The sequence below is a fragment of the Ostrinia furnacalis genome, unplaced genomic scaffold, assembly GCF_004193835.3.
Source record: "Ostrinia furnacalis isolate ACB-3 unplaced genomic scaffold, ASM419383v2 OfSCF2870, whole genome shotgun sequence".
Lineage (NCBI taxonomy): Eukaryota > Metazoa > Arthropoda > Insecta > Lepidoptera > Crambidae > Ostrinia > Ostrinia furnacalis.
The window spans coordinates 460,426-478,656 of record NW_021133109.1 but is presented as its reverse complement, the minus strand read 5'-3'; the positions used below and the strand labels follow the sequence as shown (position 1 = coordinate 478,656).

At 40.8% G+C, this 18,231-nt stretch overlaps 1 protein-coding gene across 1 annotated transcript in view; it reads left to right on the top strand.

Annotated features, from left to right (window-relative positions):
* The window catches only part of Kdm3 (Lysine demethylase 3), a 146,952-nt gene extending 136,925 nt beyond the window's left edge, over positions 1 to 10,027 (top strand). Inside the window, exons 10-18 of the mRNA XM_028310029.1 lie at positions 3,025 to 3,241; positions 3,345 to 4,180; positions 4,227 to 4,512; positions 4,709 to 4,856; positions 4,963 to 5,093; positions 5,377 to 5,468; positions 6,427 to 6,640; positions 7,690 to 8,217; positions 8,351 to 10,027. Of these exons, the coding sequence (XP_028165830.1) occupies positions 3,025 to 3,241; positions 3,345 to 4,180; positions 4,227 to 4,512; positions 4,709 to 4,856; positions 4,963 to 5,093; positions 5,377 to 5,468; positions 6,427 to 6,640; positions 7,690 to 8,217; positions 8,351 to 9,391 (3,493 nt within the window). The 3' untranslated portion in view covers positions 9,392 to 10,027. The remainder of the gene's footprint in view (positions 1 to 3,024; positions 3,242 to 3,344; positions 4,181 to 4,226; positions 4,513 to 4,708; positions 4,857 to 4,962; positions 5,094 to 5,376; positions 5,469 to 6,426; positions 6,641 to 7,689; positions 8,218 to 8,350) is intronic.
* Positions 10,028 to 18,231: the final 8,204 nt, after the last annotated feature.

Sequence of the window (18,231 nt, the reverse complement as noted above, 5' to 3'; positions counted from 1 at the left end):
TTTTTAAATATTTCTAAGGTTACTACGTGCTAAACGTAGCACGCCCAAGCGTAGGTATTTTACTGAAAATTTTTAGCAAGCAAATAAAGGTCAATATGGACATTCTTATGTAAATATTCAGCAGCACACATGCTATTTTTGTATCCTGTCAAATTATGCTTAAAATATTTTTAGATAAGTTTTATTCTAATTCTTCTTCATATTCTTTGACCTTGACTCATACTTAAAACTTTAACAATTGAATTATGCATGCTAGAACGTAGGTATTAATTTCTGAATAAAAAGTTAACATGAAACTTAAAATCACTCAAGTCTTTTCTTCGTCACTGATGACGTTTTCCTTTTGATTTATTTTAATACTAGCTTTTGCCCACGGCTTCACCCGCGTGAAATTTAGTCTGTCACAGATCGTCATAATTATAGCCTTATATGTTATTCTGTAGGCCTAAGATGCGCGCCGCGATAAGTGGTTATCACGCAATTTTATCGATTTTGCCCATACATTTTGACGTCGATAAAAGTTATCACGGTGCGCATTTTAGGCCTACTGGTTTATAAACAATAATACTGTAAAGTTTCATCAAAATCCGTTCAGTAGTTTTTGCGTGAAAGAGTAACAAACATCCAGACATCCAAACCTTACCTTCGCATTTATAATATTAGTAAGAAGATTTTCGTTCTATAAATCTGTAATGTTGCTTTTAAATATACCTGAAATCACATAAACTACGTAAATATCACGCATCAAGCATCAAGCATGCGATTAAATTATGTTTTAATTCAATCATTTATTTGCTAGATGCTCATTTACGCCCGATTTCCATAATTTTGATCTACTATCCAAAGATTTTAGCAATCTTCAAATCTTAATCTACTGTAGAGTGGTCTCCTACCTGCTTTCCAATAATGTATTAATCTCAAGCAAGAGCCGCAATCGTTTGATCTGCTTGGATAGACCAGCAATCTTTTCCTTCTCGGAAGTTCAGTTCTACGCCTCCGAGACAACGCATTGCATTTATAAATACGTGGATCAATATTTAATAAAAACTCTTTCCATTAATTTGTGTTGTCTTTGGTACAGTCTTGTCAAACTTGTCAAAAACGTTTTTTGACATGGTGTGCGTCATTTTCAGCTTCATTGATATAGATGACCCACGCTGAACTGTCCCGCCAAACTCAATGACAGGGGGGCGCTACCATCGTTCAACTACANTTCCATAACTTCAGCTTTATAATATTAGTATAGATTCGTTGAAATTCTCAAGTCTGCCCTGACTGATGAACTTAGAGGTCGTTTCAATGTAATGCTTAGATTGAAGCATTTATATGTGCCGTTTTGAATTACGGATTATGTATTTGTCTAAACTAAACTGAATTATCAACATCTGCACCTGCTGTGTATGTAACTTTAGTAGCAATTTACTTAAAAATTACTTTTACTTTTATTGTTTACTTGGTATTATTCATTCTAATCCTTAATTTAACCATCTTATCTTTTGTCAATTCTGTTTCGTAAGTTAACATTATAAGCGAACCTTAACAAGTGAAGCCAGTGCAGGTTTCTCGTAATAATCCAATATACTTTAATAATAATTTATTTTATGAATCATCAAATTATGCTTAAAATATTTTTAGATAAGTTTTATTCTAATTCTTCTTCATATTCTTTGACCTTGACTCATACTTAAAACTTTAACAATTGAATTATGCATGCTAGAACGTAGGTATTAATTTCTGAATAAAAAGTTTACATGAAACTTAAAATCACTCAAGTCCTACTTTCGTCACTGATAACGTTTTCCTTTTGATTTATTTTAATACTAGCTTTTGGTCGCGGCTTCACCCGCGTGAAATTTAGTCTGTCGCAGATCGTCATAAATTATAGCCTTATTTATGTTATTTTTATAAACAATAATACTGTAAAGTTTCATCAAAATCCGTTCAGTAGTTTTTGCGTGAAAGAGTTACAAACATCCAGACATCCAAACTTTCGCATTTATAATATTAGTAGGATTTTCGTTCTATGAATCTGTAATTTTGCTTTTAAATATACCTGAAATTACATAAAATACGTAAATATCACGCATCAAGCATGCGATTCAATTATGTTTAAATTCAATCATTTTAATTTGCCTTTAGTCTCGATTAAATGAGCATCTCTATCCTATAATTATTATTGAGACTCCGAAACAAGAGAACGCATTGCAATTAAAAAAGCGGTAACACGTGGATCAATATTTATTAAAAACTCTTTCTATTAATTTGTGTTGTCTTTGTTACAGCGTTGTCAAACTTGTCAAAAACGTTTTTTGACATGGTGTGCGTCATTTTCAGCTTGTTTGATACACATGTAACCAAATTCTTGATTATAGTTATTTATAATGTTATGTTAAACGGGCTACACTACAAAAATACTGTAATTACAATAGTGTGTCAGGATATTTAAAAGTTTTACGTACTTTCGTAGTTAAGCAATGAAGACAAGAGGAAGTGATCGCATGTATGGTTTCATTCTAGTATAACTTTGGACTGAATATTTTGAAGCCCTTCCTTGTGGTACAGGCTGCTACAGGGCTTTATTAATCTAAGAATACATACAGGGCTGAGTGTGACATAAGCGTATCTAATTGGTGAAACACTAAAAGGCGCGAAGCCAAGGGGCAATAGCATTAAATTATTAAAATTATATAGATATGTTAAAGAGGAATCTAATCATATTTAAACCACCCAAAACACAAATCATAATCACAATTTTATTGTTTGGTGATAATTTTTTCTATTATTAAGTTTAGTTTGACCTTGACCTACTTTTTTTTAGTTAGTGTCTTTGACTGTTGATAATTAATTATATAGGTGCCATTATTTACATATTGAGCTCACCCATTTGGAATAGGCACAAATATTGTAATTCAATTGTACTCATTTTTCATTAATTAATTAATTAATCACCTATGCGGCAAGAAAGCTCCAATAACATACTTTTCTTGGGCGTCGTCATTATCGTAGTTTTTCTTTTCGTTACAGTGATAGAAGAGATCAGGAGCAACGAGAGTTGGAGAAGCAGCTGAAAGAAAGAAAAGAGAGAGAACGAATAGAGCAAGAGCGAGAGAGGGAGAGGGAGAAGGAACGCGAGCGGGAAAAGCATGAGCGGGAAGAGAAGGAGAGGCGAGACCAAGAAAATGCTGCCTCCAAGCTAGTTTCGAGGCATTTCGAAGAATCCTTTAGGCTTGCTAATCAGAAGGTCAGTAAATGAAACATTTTTTTTGGTCTTTTTTTTTAAACCTAGTTTATTAATCAACGTTTTCAAATAATTCATGGCTAATTTGTGTCTTATTTTCTTGCAGCGGGAACGAATGTCGTGGTCGCTTCTGAACAGCTTGGCGCCTAGTAGGGGGGCGGCGGGGGACCACGAGCGGCTGCGGGCGCCTCCGCCGGACCGCGCCTACTACTCGCCGCCCGCGCACCCCTCGCACCCCGCGCACCCTGCGCATCCCAACACCAGGCCGCCCGCGCCCTCCCCCTCCGACTACCACTCCCGCCTCTCGATATCGTCCAAACAGGACAAACCTCCCCCTCATCCCTCGCTCCCCAAGGGCGAACCCAACTTCGCGCCCTACAATTACACCTATAGATCCTACGATAAGTTAAAAGAACAGCACCTGCCGGCGCCCCCGCCGCTGGTGCCGGAAAAGAACTCTGTGATAGTCAAACACGACGCCAAACAGATCCACCTGGAGCAGAAGCACCCGTACCCGAGCAAGCCGCGCAGCGAGCCCTCGCCGCACTACCTGCCCTCGCGGCCCTACCGCACCGGGCTCTCGCCGCACGCGCCCGCGCACCCGCACGCCGCGCTGCAGACCTCGCCGCACGCCGCGCTGCCCGCGCAGGACAAGCCGCGCCGGCCGCTCTACCAGCCGCCGCCGCGCTCGCCCGCCTACTACCCCGCCGCGCCGCCCGCCAGGCCCAAGGTGTCCAGCCCCGCGCCGCCGCACATCTACGGCAAGCCCGGCGGCTCGTCCGCGCCCGCGCACTACGCCGTCGCCGTCGAGCCGCCCGTGCCGCTGGCCAAGGCCGAGCCGCCGCCCGTGCCCTACCCGCCGCCGTCCGCCTACTCGCCCGCGCCGCGCTCGCGCCCGCCGCCCGTCGCGCACGCGCGCACGCCCGAGCCGCGCCCGCCGCCGCGCGCGCACGGCGACGCCGGCCTCGCCTCGCCGTGCCAGACGCAGCCGCTCGACCTGGGCGTCGCGCGCGACGACCCCGGAGCCGCCGCGCCGCGCGCCGCCGGCCGGGCCCGCGCGCCCCGCCGGCGAGTCGTTCCTGCAGAACGGGCCGTGCTTCGAGGTGGCGCCGCGCCTGGCCAAGTGCCGCGAGTGCCGCTGGTCGCCGGCGCAGCGCGACAAGGACATGCCGAACATCTTCTGCCGTTTCTACGCTTTCCGAAGACTGAAGTACGCCAAGAATAGGCAACTAGCTATAGCCGGGTTCTCGGACCCGTACAAGGACGCTGATGAGGTAATTGTCTTTCTTTACTGTGATCATATTCGCTCACCAATAGTTGACGTGCTACATGTAACTTAACTAGAAGCTCGATAAACCCAGTTAAATAGAGTTGAGCATTTTGAACGTCATCTTGCTTTCTAAAGTTCATTAATTATTATTTGTTGTTCTGTTCCGACAAATGGCAATAAAATGTATTTCTTCTTTGCAGGAGGATAAAAAATTATGGCTGTCATCATCCGCCGGAGCTGCGGAATTAGATATAGAAATGAGTTGCTTCCTATTGAGGGAGATTGGAGACCAGTTCTGTGAACTGCTACAACAAGAAAAAGAGGCCGAATCGCACCATTTAAATGACGGTTAGTAAATGAAACAAATGACATTAATAATTTACATTTTATTGTGAAATCTTTAATCAAACAGTTATCGCTTAAAACGGGATCTAATGAGCATTGTTTCTTACAGATAAGACGATTGCATGGAAGCGCGTGGTACAAGGGGTTCGGGAGATGTGCGACGTTTGTGAGACGACGCTCTTCAACTTCCACTGGACCTGCGGCAAATGCGGCTTCGTCGTCTGCTTAGATTGCTATAAGGTGAGCCTTTAATTCTATACAATATAAATGTTTATTTTATTGAAGACGGTAAATTCACATTTTTAGTGTCACACACTGTTATTTCTCTATTGTGTCATTTATAACTCTATTCGAAGATGTTTTTCTAACATTCATTAGTAAAAAAAAAAAATTTAATGTCTTTTGCTTGTCATCATGTTTTATTCTTATTTGGAGATTTCTAGCAAGTTATTCTCTATTTATTAATACGCACCTGTTTACAAGAGTATCAAATTAACATAACATGTTTTCTTATTGTTTGCAGTCAAGGACATCAGGCAGTGAGTCAAGTAACAATACCAATGAAACAAATAATACTACTAATGTTAGCAGCAATGGCGAAAGAGATTCCTTCGGGTAAGTTGAATTTATTTTATATTTTTATAGAAAATAAGTTGTTAAAATCATATGGACAATTTCTTGTCAACATCTCTAGTTTCCCGTAGGTGTTGCAAAAGCGACTAGACTCAATTATGCGAAACTCAAGAAATGTAGGACAAATTCTCTATTTGCCTTCGTCTTCTGTAGAGGAGATTAAATTACTTCCTGATGACCTTTGTATATACTTGACCTTCACTGCTTGGGTTTTGTCGATCAAGCCTGATCCTGCCAAGATCCTGGCTATACAGGAATTGCAGCAGTGGGAATAGATTAAATGAATAAATTAAATAAATGAACTACAGAATACCAGCGTCATATTCGCACGCTGATGACTGACTACTGAAACTACAAGTGCCAGGAGTTTAAAATTTGGCATGGAGGTTCCTTTTAGAATGTAGGTGCTCAATAAAAACGAATTTTACGAACTCCACCTCAAAGGGGGTAAAACGGGATCCACGCGCACGAAGTCGCGGGCGGCCACTACTATCTGATATTGTGTTAAAGCCTGGTCCGTGAGCACGTAGAATTTTGTCCAATGACCCCAAGCTACCCATCCTTATCGCTCGCGCGTAATGAGGGCTATCGTTTTTATACTTAACAGTTGGCACCCCTGGCGATTGACAGGACCTTACTCTACATTGGCGCTATCTTGATGAGTGCAAATGCGATAGTCCTCCTACCACTTTCGCGCTCAGTTGGTGCCACTGTCTTCGCTACTAGCAAGTGACAGGACCTTACTCTACAGTGGCGCTAACTGGTGAGCGCTAAAACGATAGCCCTCATTATATTGGTGTCGCGACTGTGCGACGGGCGCCTGCAGTGAGTGTGGGTAGCTTGGGGTCATTGGACAAAATTCTACGTGCTCACGGACCAGGCTTTAGATAAATTATTTTTCTTTTTCCTATCTTGACTAACCTGTTAATTCCATTCCCAGCTGGTTGACGTGCACCTCGGGCGGCGCTCACCCGGCCCGGCGGCTGCTGCTGACGCAGATCGCAGCGGGAGGAGCGTTGGCAGCGGCGGCGGCGCGGGCGCACGCGGCGCGCGCGGCCTGGTCGCTGCCCGCTTGCGCCTGTGGCCTACATCCCGCGCCCGCGCCCGCTCATAAACAAGCCGCTAAGCATCTGCTGCACCGAGCGTTAAATAAGGTGGGTTGTTGCGCGTGTAATGAGGGTTTTCGCGAATGAAAAATCCGCCAGATGGCAATACGTAGACGCGAGGTCCAAATGCATTGACAGATAAGAATAAGAATAAGAATAAGAAATTTATTCATAATGTTCATTACATGTCAAATTTTCAATATATTTTCTTATTAATAATAAACAAATTGCAGTATTAATAAGAATGAAATACACATCATCTATATATATAAAAATGAAACCCGTTTCGCGTTGTCACGGCATCACGTGTGAACGGCTGAACCGATTTCGATAATTCTTTTTTTTTAATGTTTGTGGAAGTCCAAGGATGGTTCTTACGGAAAAAAATATTAAGAAAATCTCTACGCTAAGGCGGTACGAAGTTCGCCGGGTCAGCTAGTGTCCAAATAAATTAATAATACAAATAGAATTAATGTCAATTAAATGTCAAAATAAATAGTGGGTAACAGTGTCAATAATAATTAAATTCCAAACAGTTCGTCAATTTTATAGAACGCCTGCTTGATCAACCACTTTTTTAGTTGAATATTGATATTTTTGACATGACATTGACAGATATGTCAAAATCCACCAATCACGCAGCAGTCAGACCCCACATCCACGTCCCGCCATCTAGCGGATCTTTCATTCGCGAAAACCCTCAATCTGATTTTTACATTAGACCGATATCTCAAAACGGGACCCCGTCTCAATCAACGACGTTAAAAATAACAAGCGTCTTTTTTTGAGACCTAAAAAGAACTGCAATATTGATTTATTTACTTACTTGATCACCAACAAGTACATTGTAGCATTAACAAGAAAAACTTACAAAAATGATACTTGTTAAAGGAAAACTTAATGAAATTATGCAAAAGTACTCTGTGTGAGTGTGAAAATGCAAAACATTCTTCAATTACTCTAAAATCGATCTAAAAACATAAAGTTGTTGTTAAGCCTCATTAACATGCGCATATGGGTTAAAAATTATTTGTCTAACACATTCACCCATTATGATGTCATAATATTATATTTAATAAAATGTTTTTTATTCACAGAACATCAAAAAGGAGGATGTCAAAGAAGAAAACGCGTCTACAAACGGTTCTTCACCAGTCAAATCAGAAAACGGGAAAACTAGTAATAGTGTCGTCAGCTGGCTGTCGGACATACCCTTGAAGACCGAGACAAAAGAGGAGAAATCCGACTCTAGTTCTTCCGATTCGGAGGAGGGCGGGAACTTCTCGACTCTCCGGGAGTTGTTGATACGACCGGCGCCCGAGGGCGGGGAGGCCCAGCCTAAGAAGAAGCAGAAGAAGAACAAAGGCGATACGTTAGACGATGTGATATCTAGTGTTGTGGATGAGAAAAAAGATGAGGATGAGGATTCCAAGCCGTTTGCGCTGTCGAATGTGGTGAAACGTTACGAGCGCGGCGGGCGCGGGCGCGATGACCTGCCCGTGCGGATCATGACGCTCACGGAGTCCAAACTGCTGTATCCCGACGTGCCGCACGCCTGGCTGTGCGACGGCCGCCTGCTGCACCTCACCGACCCCACGCATGCTGGCAACTATAAGCCCTTCCAGGTTCGTTACGTTCCTTTTCCTATCGTATTTAATAAAAAAAAATATCGACTTGAAATTAGTAACCAGATTGATGATGACAAGGCAAGATGATGTGGATTTCGATAGATTTATAATGTTCCTCTCGTTGTTCCAGGACCAATGGAAGCGCGGCCAACCCGTTCTAGTCTCAGACGTGTCGACGATCCTCGACAAGGACCTGTGGAGCCCCGAGAGCTTCTCGCGCGACTTCGGCGACACGCGCGTGGACCTCGTGAACTGCGCGTCCGGGCTCGTCGTGCCCAACCAGCCCGCGCGCAAGTTCTGGGACGGCTTCGAGCTCGCCGCCAAGCGCCTGCGCGACGAGCGCGGCGCGCCCATGGTGCTCAAGCTCAAGGACTGGCCGCCCGGCGAGGACTTCGCCGAGCTGCTGCCCACGCGCTTCGACGACCTCATGCGCGCGCTGCCGCTCGCCGAGTACACCTCGCGCCACGGCAAGCTCAACCTGGCCGCGCGCCTGCCCGAGTGCTTCGTGCGCCCCGACCTCGGGCCCAAGATGTACACCGCGTACGGCGGCGCCGGCGGCACCACCAACCTGCACCTCGACGTCAGCGACGCCGTCAACGTCATGGTGCACGCCAGCGCGCCCGCCGACGCGCCCGAGCGCGCGCGCGAGGCCGCCCGCGCCGCCGACGAGGCCGGCGTGGACGTGCTGTCGCGGCGCCGCGCGCGCGTGCGCCCGCCGGCCGCGCTGTGGCACATCTACGCGGCGCGCGACGCCGACAAGATCCGCGACTTCCTGGTGCGCGCCGAGCTGGAGCGCGGGGCGCGGCCGCGCGCGGCGCACGACCCGGTGCACGACCAGACGTGGTACCTGGACGCGGCGCTGCGCGAGCGCCTGTACCGCGAGTACGGCGTGGAGGGCTACGCCGTGCTGCAGTGCCCGGGCGACGCCGTCTTCGTGCCGGCCGGCGCGCCGCACCAGGTGCGCAACCTGCTGGACTGCATCAAGGTGGCCGAGGACTTCGTGTCGCCGGAGAACGTGTCGCGCTGCTTCGAGCTGGCGCAGCAGTTCCGGCGGCTGTCGCACCAGCACTCCAACAAGGAGGACAAGCTGCAGATCAAGAACATCGTGTACCACGCGGTCAAGGACTCGCTGTGCTGCCTGGAGGAGGCGTTCGCCGAGGCCGCCGAGTAGGCCCGGCGCCGCCCGCGTTTGATCTCAACCTCGACGTAACATTAATCGCTAAGTTCCGCATTTAACGTAAGATTGGGAGCGAGTGTGATACGCGCTGTGCGCCGTTTCGTGTATAAGATGCCATTTTTAAGCGTCCGAGTGGAATGTGTACCAGTTATGTGTGTAAATGTACTCGAAATGTGATTTGTCCGACGGTCGCGATCGGAGTTCGTGCAATGTAAATTAGTCTGATTATCGTGATATCGTTGAAATGTGGATATGTTTTATGTTCCTTAATCGAAATACAAATAAACTCTTCTTATTACAGCTTAATTGTAGCTATAGTGATATGTATGTATTGTGTAAATTTTTAATTCGAATTCCATCGAGTACATATTAAGAAGTGTATACTTTTAAGTTATTATATTGAAGTAAAACGTATTCGCTCGAAGCATTGTACATTAAACACGGCGTGTAGATAAGTTTCTCCTATTATTAGATTTCTCAATTTGGTTAGTATGTTACAAAATGATAGATAACGAAATATGTGACAATTTCATTTTGTCCTTATTGCTGTATTAGACGAAAGCAAGTTTTTTTTGTACTGTGTATATTATGTATGGTTATAAGTTGGAATAAAAAAAGATGTTTATATTATGTGTGGTTTTAATTTCCCCGCGCGAATTTGTCACAAGTAAATTCTAATAAGTATTCAACTTTTATCAACTCGTTAATTTATTAACGAAAATGTTCATATAAGCACGAAAAATTTTCGAGTTCGAATCGTTTGCGTATTCGAATCGTCATCAAAAAATATTTAGTACGAAAACTACAACAGCACCTTTGTGAACATGTATCGTAAAGTGATCTTAGTATGAGAAATGATTGACGAACTTATTTTGAGAATCAAAATTCGTCACGTCATCGTTTTATTCGAAGGTTGAGTATCGAAGTTTGTCGAATACGCAAACGATTCGAAGACGAAAGTTAAACGAAAGTAGGTACAAGTTTTTATGGATTACGCTCTACGAAATACATAAAAAGTGACATCTACATTTATAGACATGAACTTCTCTACAAGTTGTACGACCATACAAGTTGTTTCATCTCCTCAACGCTAGAGGTCGTAAAGACTAAAAGTTACTCGTGAGTTGTAACAGAAAATAGTTTCACTACTTGACGCTAGATGTCACTGTATGATTTTACTGAAGTGAAAAAGACCATATCACACCATACTAATTTTAATAAAATAAGTGAATTTTTACGGTCAATGGTTTTTATAAAGGGTGCTGGTAGAGATGGGCCGACTAGTCAGGAAAGCCGACTATTCGGCATCATTTCTAGTTGGTTACTAGTCGGCGACCACATAACAAATGAAAAAAAAAAACAAAATTAAATATATTAAATGAAATAAAACTCATAATCACCTAGCTAGAGGCTAGAACTAGATGATTATGAGGTAGACCAAGGGTGTTTTCCAAAACCACTTATGACTGCAAAAAAACTGTCGAAAGTGGTTTCGCCTGACTTAAAATTTTAGCAATCAGTTTAAATTCATACAAAGTTATGTTTAGTAAAATGTACATGAATTTCCAGTAAATCATCAAAAATATGCGTGTGATTCTACTAATATTATAAATGTGAAAGTTTGTATGGACGCAAAACTACTGAACGGTGTTTGATAAAACTTTACAGTATTATTGTTTATATCCCAGAATAACAAATCCCAACTATATCCCAACTAATATTATAAATGCGAAAGTAACTCTGTCTGTCTGTCTGTCTGTCTGTCTGTCTGTCTGTCTGTTACGCTTTCCCGCTTAAACCTCGCAACCGATTTTGATGAAATTTGGCATAGAGATAGTTTGAGTCCCGGGAAAGAACATAGGATAGTTTTTATCCCGGTTTTTGAAACAGGGACGCGCGCGATAAAGTTTTTCTGTGACAGACAAAATTCCACGCGGGCGAAGCCGCGGACGGAAAGCTAGTAGGCTATAATTTATGAAGATCTGTGACAAACTAAATTTTATGCAGGTGAAGCCGCGGGAAAAAGCTAGTTTGTCCATAAAAAAATTATGACACTTATTTAACTTATTTTCGGGGAAAATATGCATGGAATTGCATAACTACTAGTGATGGGCCGACTATGGTCTTTGCCGACTAACCGACTAGCCGACTAATCGGCAATGCCGATCATTCTAATACCTACTTGTCCGAAGAATAAATTATCTAGATTTTCTTCGACTTCTAAACAGATAAATGAGTATTTCTCAAAAAAAATGTACATTTTGAAAAAAAAAATGTGCCTTGAAACAGTTCAAAAGTTTTATATTTATAAATCATCACACAAAAAAAAACACACACACAATTTTGAAGTATGAATATTAATCTTTAAGATAACGAAGAATTATAGCTATAATCCTACTTATTACCAAATATTTAGATATTTAAAAAATAGTCCNCGGCACGTATTCTAGGCCCACTGATTCCTCTCCACCCTCCACGGCGATGGTAGCGAGCTGAGGGCGTGGGGGTACCCCCGCCTGCATAGCACGGACTACCACCACCGTCGGATAGGCAGGGCCCGCCATACAGGTGGGCAATTGCCGGGACAGACTGTGATAGTTGATGGCTTTGTCCGGATTCCCATAGTTCTTCACACTAAGGCGATATCAGGGGTTATTTATGTGGGTATTCCTCATCCTCCCGATGAGAAGAATATACCACTTCCCCGCAGGATAGGTATGCAATATCATGCATTTTTTGCCCGAAAAAAGTGTCATAATTTTGGACAAATACATTAAACTTTACACATTTTTGATGATTTCCTGGTAATTTTAAGTAATGTTAACTTTGTATGAATTTAGACTGATTGCCAAAATTTTGAATCAGGTGAAACCACTTTTTACTGATTTTTTGCAGTCAAAACTGGTTTAGATAAACGTCCTTGGTCTACCTCATAATCATCTTGGTGATTATGAGTTTATTTCATTCACATATTTAATTTTGTAATGCGCCGATTATAATCGGCATATTTTGCCAAATAGTCGTCACTAATCGGCCGACTACAAATTATACCGAATAGTCGGCTTTCCCGACTAGTCGGCAACTAGTCGGCCCATCTCTAATAACTACGCTGCGGGGATAGGGTAGGCTATGTGGGGCTCCTCTCGCCGAAAGGTATGGCTTATTACATACTACCCACTAAAATAATCCCTGTGCTCCGTCAATCGCCTTAGTGCGGGGAACCAGACGCAGGTTAGACCTACCATTCCCAGATTGTCGACGTTCCACCAGCTCGCACTAAGCGTAATTAATTATAACTACTGATAACTCTTTTATAATGCGAACAACTGGAATTCGCTGCCTGCTGCTGTCTTTCCCGAACATTATAATCCGAGCTTTTTCAAGGCGAGAGTTAGGCAGTTAGTTAGCTTGTTAGTTGTTACGAATAAAAAAACGAAAAAAAGCTATAGGAATCCAGACAAAAACATCATCTAACACAGTCTCTCCCGGCAATTGCCCGCCTGCAAGGCGGGCTCTGCTGCCTACTCCTACGGTTGGTGGTGGTCCGTGCAATGCGGGCGTGTCCCCACGCCCTCAGCTCGCTGACCATTACCGTGGAGTATCAGGAGGCGATCATATTGTCACCTCCTCTGACCTCTCCTGCGTCGAAAATGATGACATCTACCTTAGGTACTGCAGTAATGTATATTTTTCATATTTTTAAGAAGTCTTATTACCTAAGAAGTTCTCTCAAGAAATTTAGATATTTTTATTTCTTTAATAAATGTAGATTTATTCTTATTTCTTTAAAAAATCTACATATTAATCTTCCGACAAGTAGGTATTAGAATGATCGTCATTGCCGATTAGTCGGCCGACTAGTCGGCAATTTGAAAACCGATTAGTCGGCTAGTCGGTTAGTCGGCAAAGACCATAGTCGGCCCATCACTAGCTGAGTATTATGTTCATTGTTCGGCTTCTCCAATTCACTCTCTCTTTTAAAAGGGACTGACTGTGTTGTGCTGTGGGTGACATCTCGAACAACCATTTATTTCACCTCAGTTCCATTAACCCCATGGCTGTTAATGTAAGCTAACTGCTAACTATCAACATTAGTTCCATACTCAGATATGATATCATACTATGGTCTGAGGTCTCTGGCATGTAATACTAAATAAATATATGCTTGTGTTACGCGAGTGGATAATTTACCACAAAATAGTCTATAGCGACGCAGGGTTCGAACCCGCGTTCCTCGGGTCTCGATTCGGCCAGTCGGATAACGTTGTAAGTTGTATTTAAAAAAACTGCCTAGTGCCTAAGTTTGGTAAGCTATAATATTATTACAGAATAGAACAGCTCTACATTTGATTCTATTTTATTATGGTCCTTAGAGTTCAACAAACCTTCGTCCCTTTATCCTAAAGACAAGAATTTATTAACATTATTTTGTAGATTCCACTACTATTTTAGACAACTTGAGAAGCGACGTAATTTTATAATCCCTTGTTCAAAAGTTCCCCAGAGTAGGTATCAGCGTTGCCAGTTTTTTTTTCGCCAAGTCGGGACTTTGGTACTTTTTGAGTGAAAATAGCGGGACTCTTCCGTCAGAAGCGGGACATAGTAAAAAAACGTATACACAGTGTGAGTCACGATATAGTGCACATATAAATATTAAGGTGAAACTAGACCTATTATTATAGACAAAAAAGAGGTCAACATCTTTTAGTTTTTTTTTTAATTTTTTATAGAACTTTTTTTCTTCCAATTACTTATTGTAAAGAAAACGTAATAACTTTTAAACTAAGAGGTAGATCCTGATAAAATAAAAACAGTGATGATGCTAAATAATAGGCAAAACAAAAAAAAAATACATAAAATGCTCAAAAAATGCAAAAAAATAATAAAAAAATATACTTTTTGAAAAAAATCTGCTTTTGAATTCGTGTTTTTTTGGTTATTTGATAAATTTCTCCAAATAATGCCCCTATAACAGGTGGTTTTTATTACTTTGTGTTATTCTTTATCGTACCTTTGTATAACCAAAAATCGCATGTCTCTATCCCTATCACAACGTTTGCAATGATCGTTTGAACAAAGGCCTGCCACCAAATTATTCTCCGCTATAGTCTGGTGAAGTGAGTGTCTCTCTCCGAAAAGCGGGACCGAGCCTGTCCCGCGCGGGACATTTAAATTTGATTTAAAAATCGGGACGTCCCGCCAAAATCGGGACGTCTGGCAACGCTGGTAGGTATACTTATAGGGTGTCACATATGTAGTAGTGTCAAACCGAGGCCCAGAGGTAGCGCATCGTATGAAAAATTTTTACTTTCAGCAAAAAATTATAAAATTTTCTACTTAAAAGTTTAAATAATAAAAATTATTACCTATTGAATAAATAAAAAAAACCAACTGCGTAAAAATGAACTAAAAAGATAAAAACAAGCATTAGTGATCACAAATGCAGTCGGAGGCATCAAATACATATCACCAACAAAATAATTAGTCATTGATGCCTCCGATTGCATTTGTGAACATTAAGGCTTGTTTTTATCTTTTTAGTTCATTTTTACGCAGTTGGGTTTTTTGTTTATTCAATAATAATTTTATTTTAATCTTTTTAGTTTAATAACATACATTTTTGTAAGCTACTTAAAAAGCCCTTTATTTTGATACCCCACTCGAGATGTTTTGAGAAAAAAAATTTTTTTTTATCACATTATGGTGGCCTAAAATCCACCACTTTGTTTTTATTTTTCAATTTTAACATAGCCAGTGTCACTCTAATGATTAAGACGAACCTAACGACACCTCTCACGCTAAAATCGGTCAAGCCGTTTAGGCTGTAGGCCGTGCCAAAGAAATATACATACATACATACACTCGAAAAACATAACCCTCCTTCTGGCGCAGTCGGGTAAAAAGAACTTCCATAGGTCCTAAGCGATTTTAAAAAATGCGCAGTTATCTTCTAACTTTCATAATAGTACAAAAAACATGTACTTAATACTTAGGTCTTAATTTCCTCTAATCGCTCCATTAAAGTGGTAAAGATATTCTGTTCAATGTTTTAGACTTTCATCCCTTCTTCTCAGTCAGGGCACTCTTGTCAGAGTGGTCGTGGTTGCGCTGACGAGGTACACGGTGGGGTGTTAGATGTCATCTCCGAGGGTAGCTCTCCTGGCGATGTCCTTCCATTTCTGACGGACCATAGTGGACTCTTCTTAGACTTTATTAGATCAGATCAAAACATAAATAAATTGTATCACTCTATCGGGCCCCAAGTAGGTACAAATATTACCTGCGCAGTGGACGTTAAAAAAACTGAGACACTTGCGGCACCAATAATTCATTGGATGTTTAATTCATAATATCATAGAAGATATAGGTGAGGTGATATTCTGTTTGAAAGACCGAGTTCTCATGAGTCTGTCCAAACATGACATGAACGGAAACATGTTTAAGATGATAAGATGATTTGAAAAAAAAAAAAAAAGTATAAGAGAGCGTGAGAAAATCAATCATTTATCCATTATTTTATGTCACAAATAGATTGAATCACATCTATTTTTTGTCACATCAAAATGTCACAAATTGGTGTAGTAGATTGAATCTATTGATTGACAACATTTTTTGCTGCAGGTAAAATGAAGACCACACGGGAAAAACAATGAATATCACCTTTTTTGTGAAACTTACTTTAACATTCTATTTCAAAAATCAGAATTGGATAAAATCGTCGTGGTCAACTGTAATAGTTCAATTTGTGTTTGTTTGTCCATGGCAAGAAACGGTTATATTATGGACCATAACGTAAAACTTATTTAAATAAATGGAGTTTTAGAAGTACAGGCAAAGCATATAGTAAGTAATAAGTTGTTTCAACATCTCGCATAAAAGAGTCTAAAATCAAAGAAATATAGATTTTCAAACTAGGTACCTTTAAAAACTGTTTTTCTTTTAATTGTGGTTTTTTGACATTCTTTGTTTTTCCCGTGTGGTCTTCAATATAGTCATGGATTGGAACGCCCGAATTCTGAAACATCACTGAAGTCAAAATCTGCACTCAACTTTACACTCTTTCAGGATTCACTGAAGAGCTTCGAAAGAGGTTTGACTAAATCAATATCGAACATCTCTCTTTTCGAAGTGGGATTATCTTATACTGGAAATGCTTGTATCTTCCAGAAGTAAAAAATAATGAGACGTCGTGTCATCGTCGTTTAAAATATTTCGTGCCCGTATTTTAAATATGAATTGAAGAGATACTGATTTTATTGTAAGTAAAGTCACATGAAGTTTCGTTCGGACTAATTAATTACTTAAACTACGCCCACAAATATAGATTTCCGGAAAAATATAGACCACTTTAGGTTAAAATTAATTGCAACGCAGCAACAAAGGTATACCTACCTACTTAATGTGGAACTTCTGTGTTTGTTATCTTTGTTAACCCATAGAAAACATTTCTAGAACAATGTAAACCAGGGATTATTACGTATTCCAAGATTTCCACATCAGCGGACAAAAAATCGCAAAACAAACCCAGACTTCATACATAATATGATTCGATTTGAATATTATAATCTTACAATACCTACCTAATGTTGATTTACGTGGGCACAGGTCGTGGAAATTTCCTACATGATCTCTTTCTTGGCGATAAAAAATTTAAAGCAGTATTCATCGGTTAATGCAGTTTCGAACTGATTATACATACGGCGTGCCCGACGCGTGCGATACGAGGCTCGTTCGAACTGGTGGATGTTATCGAATGGCGGAAAAAATAAATATAAATAAATAAATATAAATACCTAACCTTGGACATTTTACACTACGCTTCTAGTCCCAAACTAAGCCAAGCTTGTACTATGGGCACTAGACAACGGATATAAACATACTTAAATACTTTTTTTTTGTAAATACATACATATTATACATAGTAACACCCAGACCCTTAACAGATATTAAAATTCATCATTTCAATTTCTGCCCGGCCGGGAATCGAACTCGGGACCTCTCGGCATAGTAGTCCGTTCTGAACCACTACACCAAACGGCCGACAAATAACCACCTCTACTTCTTCCATACTTACATATATATTGTATCAGAATACTGCATTTTCATCCACAATATTATGATTGTTAGTAGCAAATCAAAGTCCGGCATGTGGAATTGTAAGATTTAATAACCAGTTACACAGCATGAAAAGAAAAGTATGGTGAAAATCTTGTATCAAGGAAAGGAAAAAAATAAAGTTCTTTCTAATATCTATTTGATGTAATGTAATGTATTATGTAGGTAGGTGCATGTATAGATTCTAGTAATATTAAAATAAAATAAAATTAAAATAAAGATCTACCTACACAGCTACAATAGGCTAATGGCTCAGGCTATTGGCTCAGGCAATATGAACTAATGCTGAGCATTAATAATTATAGCTTATTAGTTCATTCACTAGAGAGTTAGCTATTCGTGGAGGGTCACTAATATTAATCAATAATAAATTAAAATGTAAAGAGCGTAAAGATATTGTATCTCTCTCTGTTGAGCGAACTATTGAGCTGTCATGTGCAGAACTGGACGACTATGTTATTGTATGTGTATATAGACCCCCATCTAGTAGGAACTATGAATTATTTGAAACCACAATGGAAGAGGTACTTAGAAGAGTGTGTAATAGTTCAAAGAAAGTAGTTGTATGTGGAGACTTTAATATTAATATAATAGAAGATTCCTCTCTTTCAATACGTAGGAAAAAATGTTTGAATTATATGGTAGAAAAGCCTATAGTAGCGACCCGGACTTTAAAGAATATGTAAAAAAATACTCAAAAGTTTTTAAACAAGTTTGTA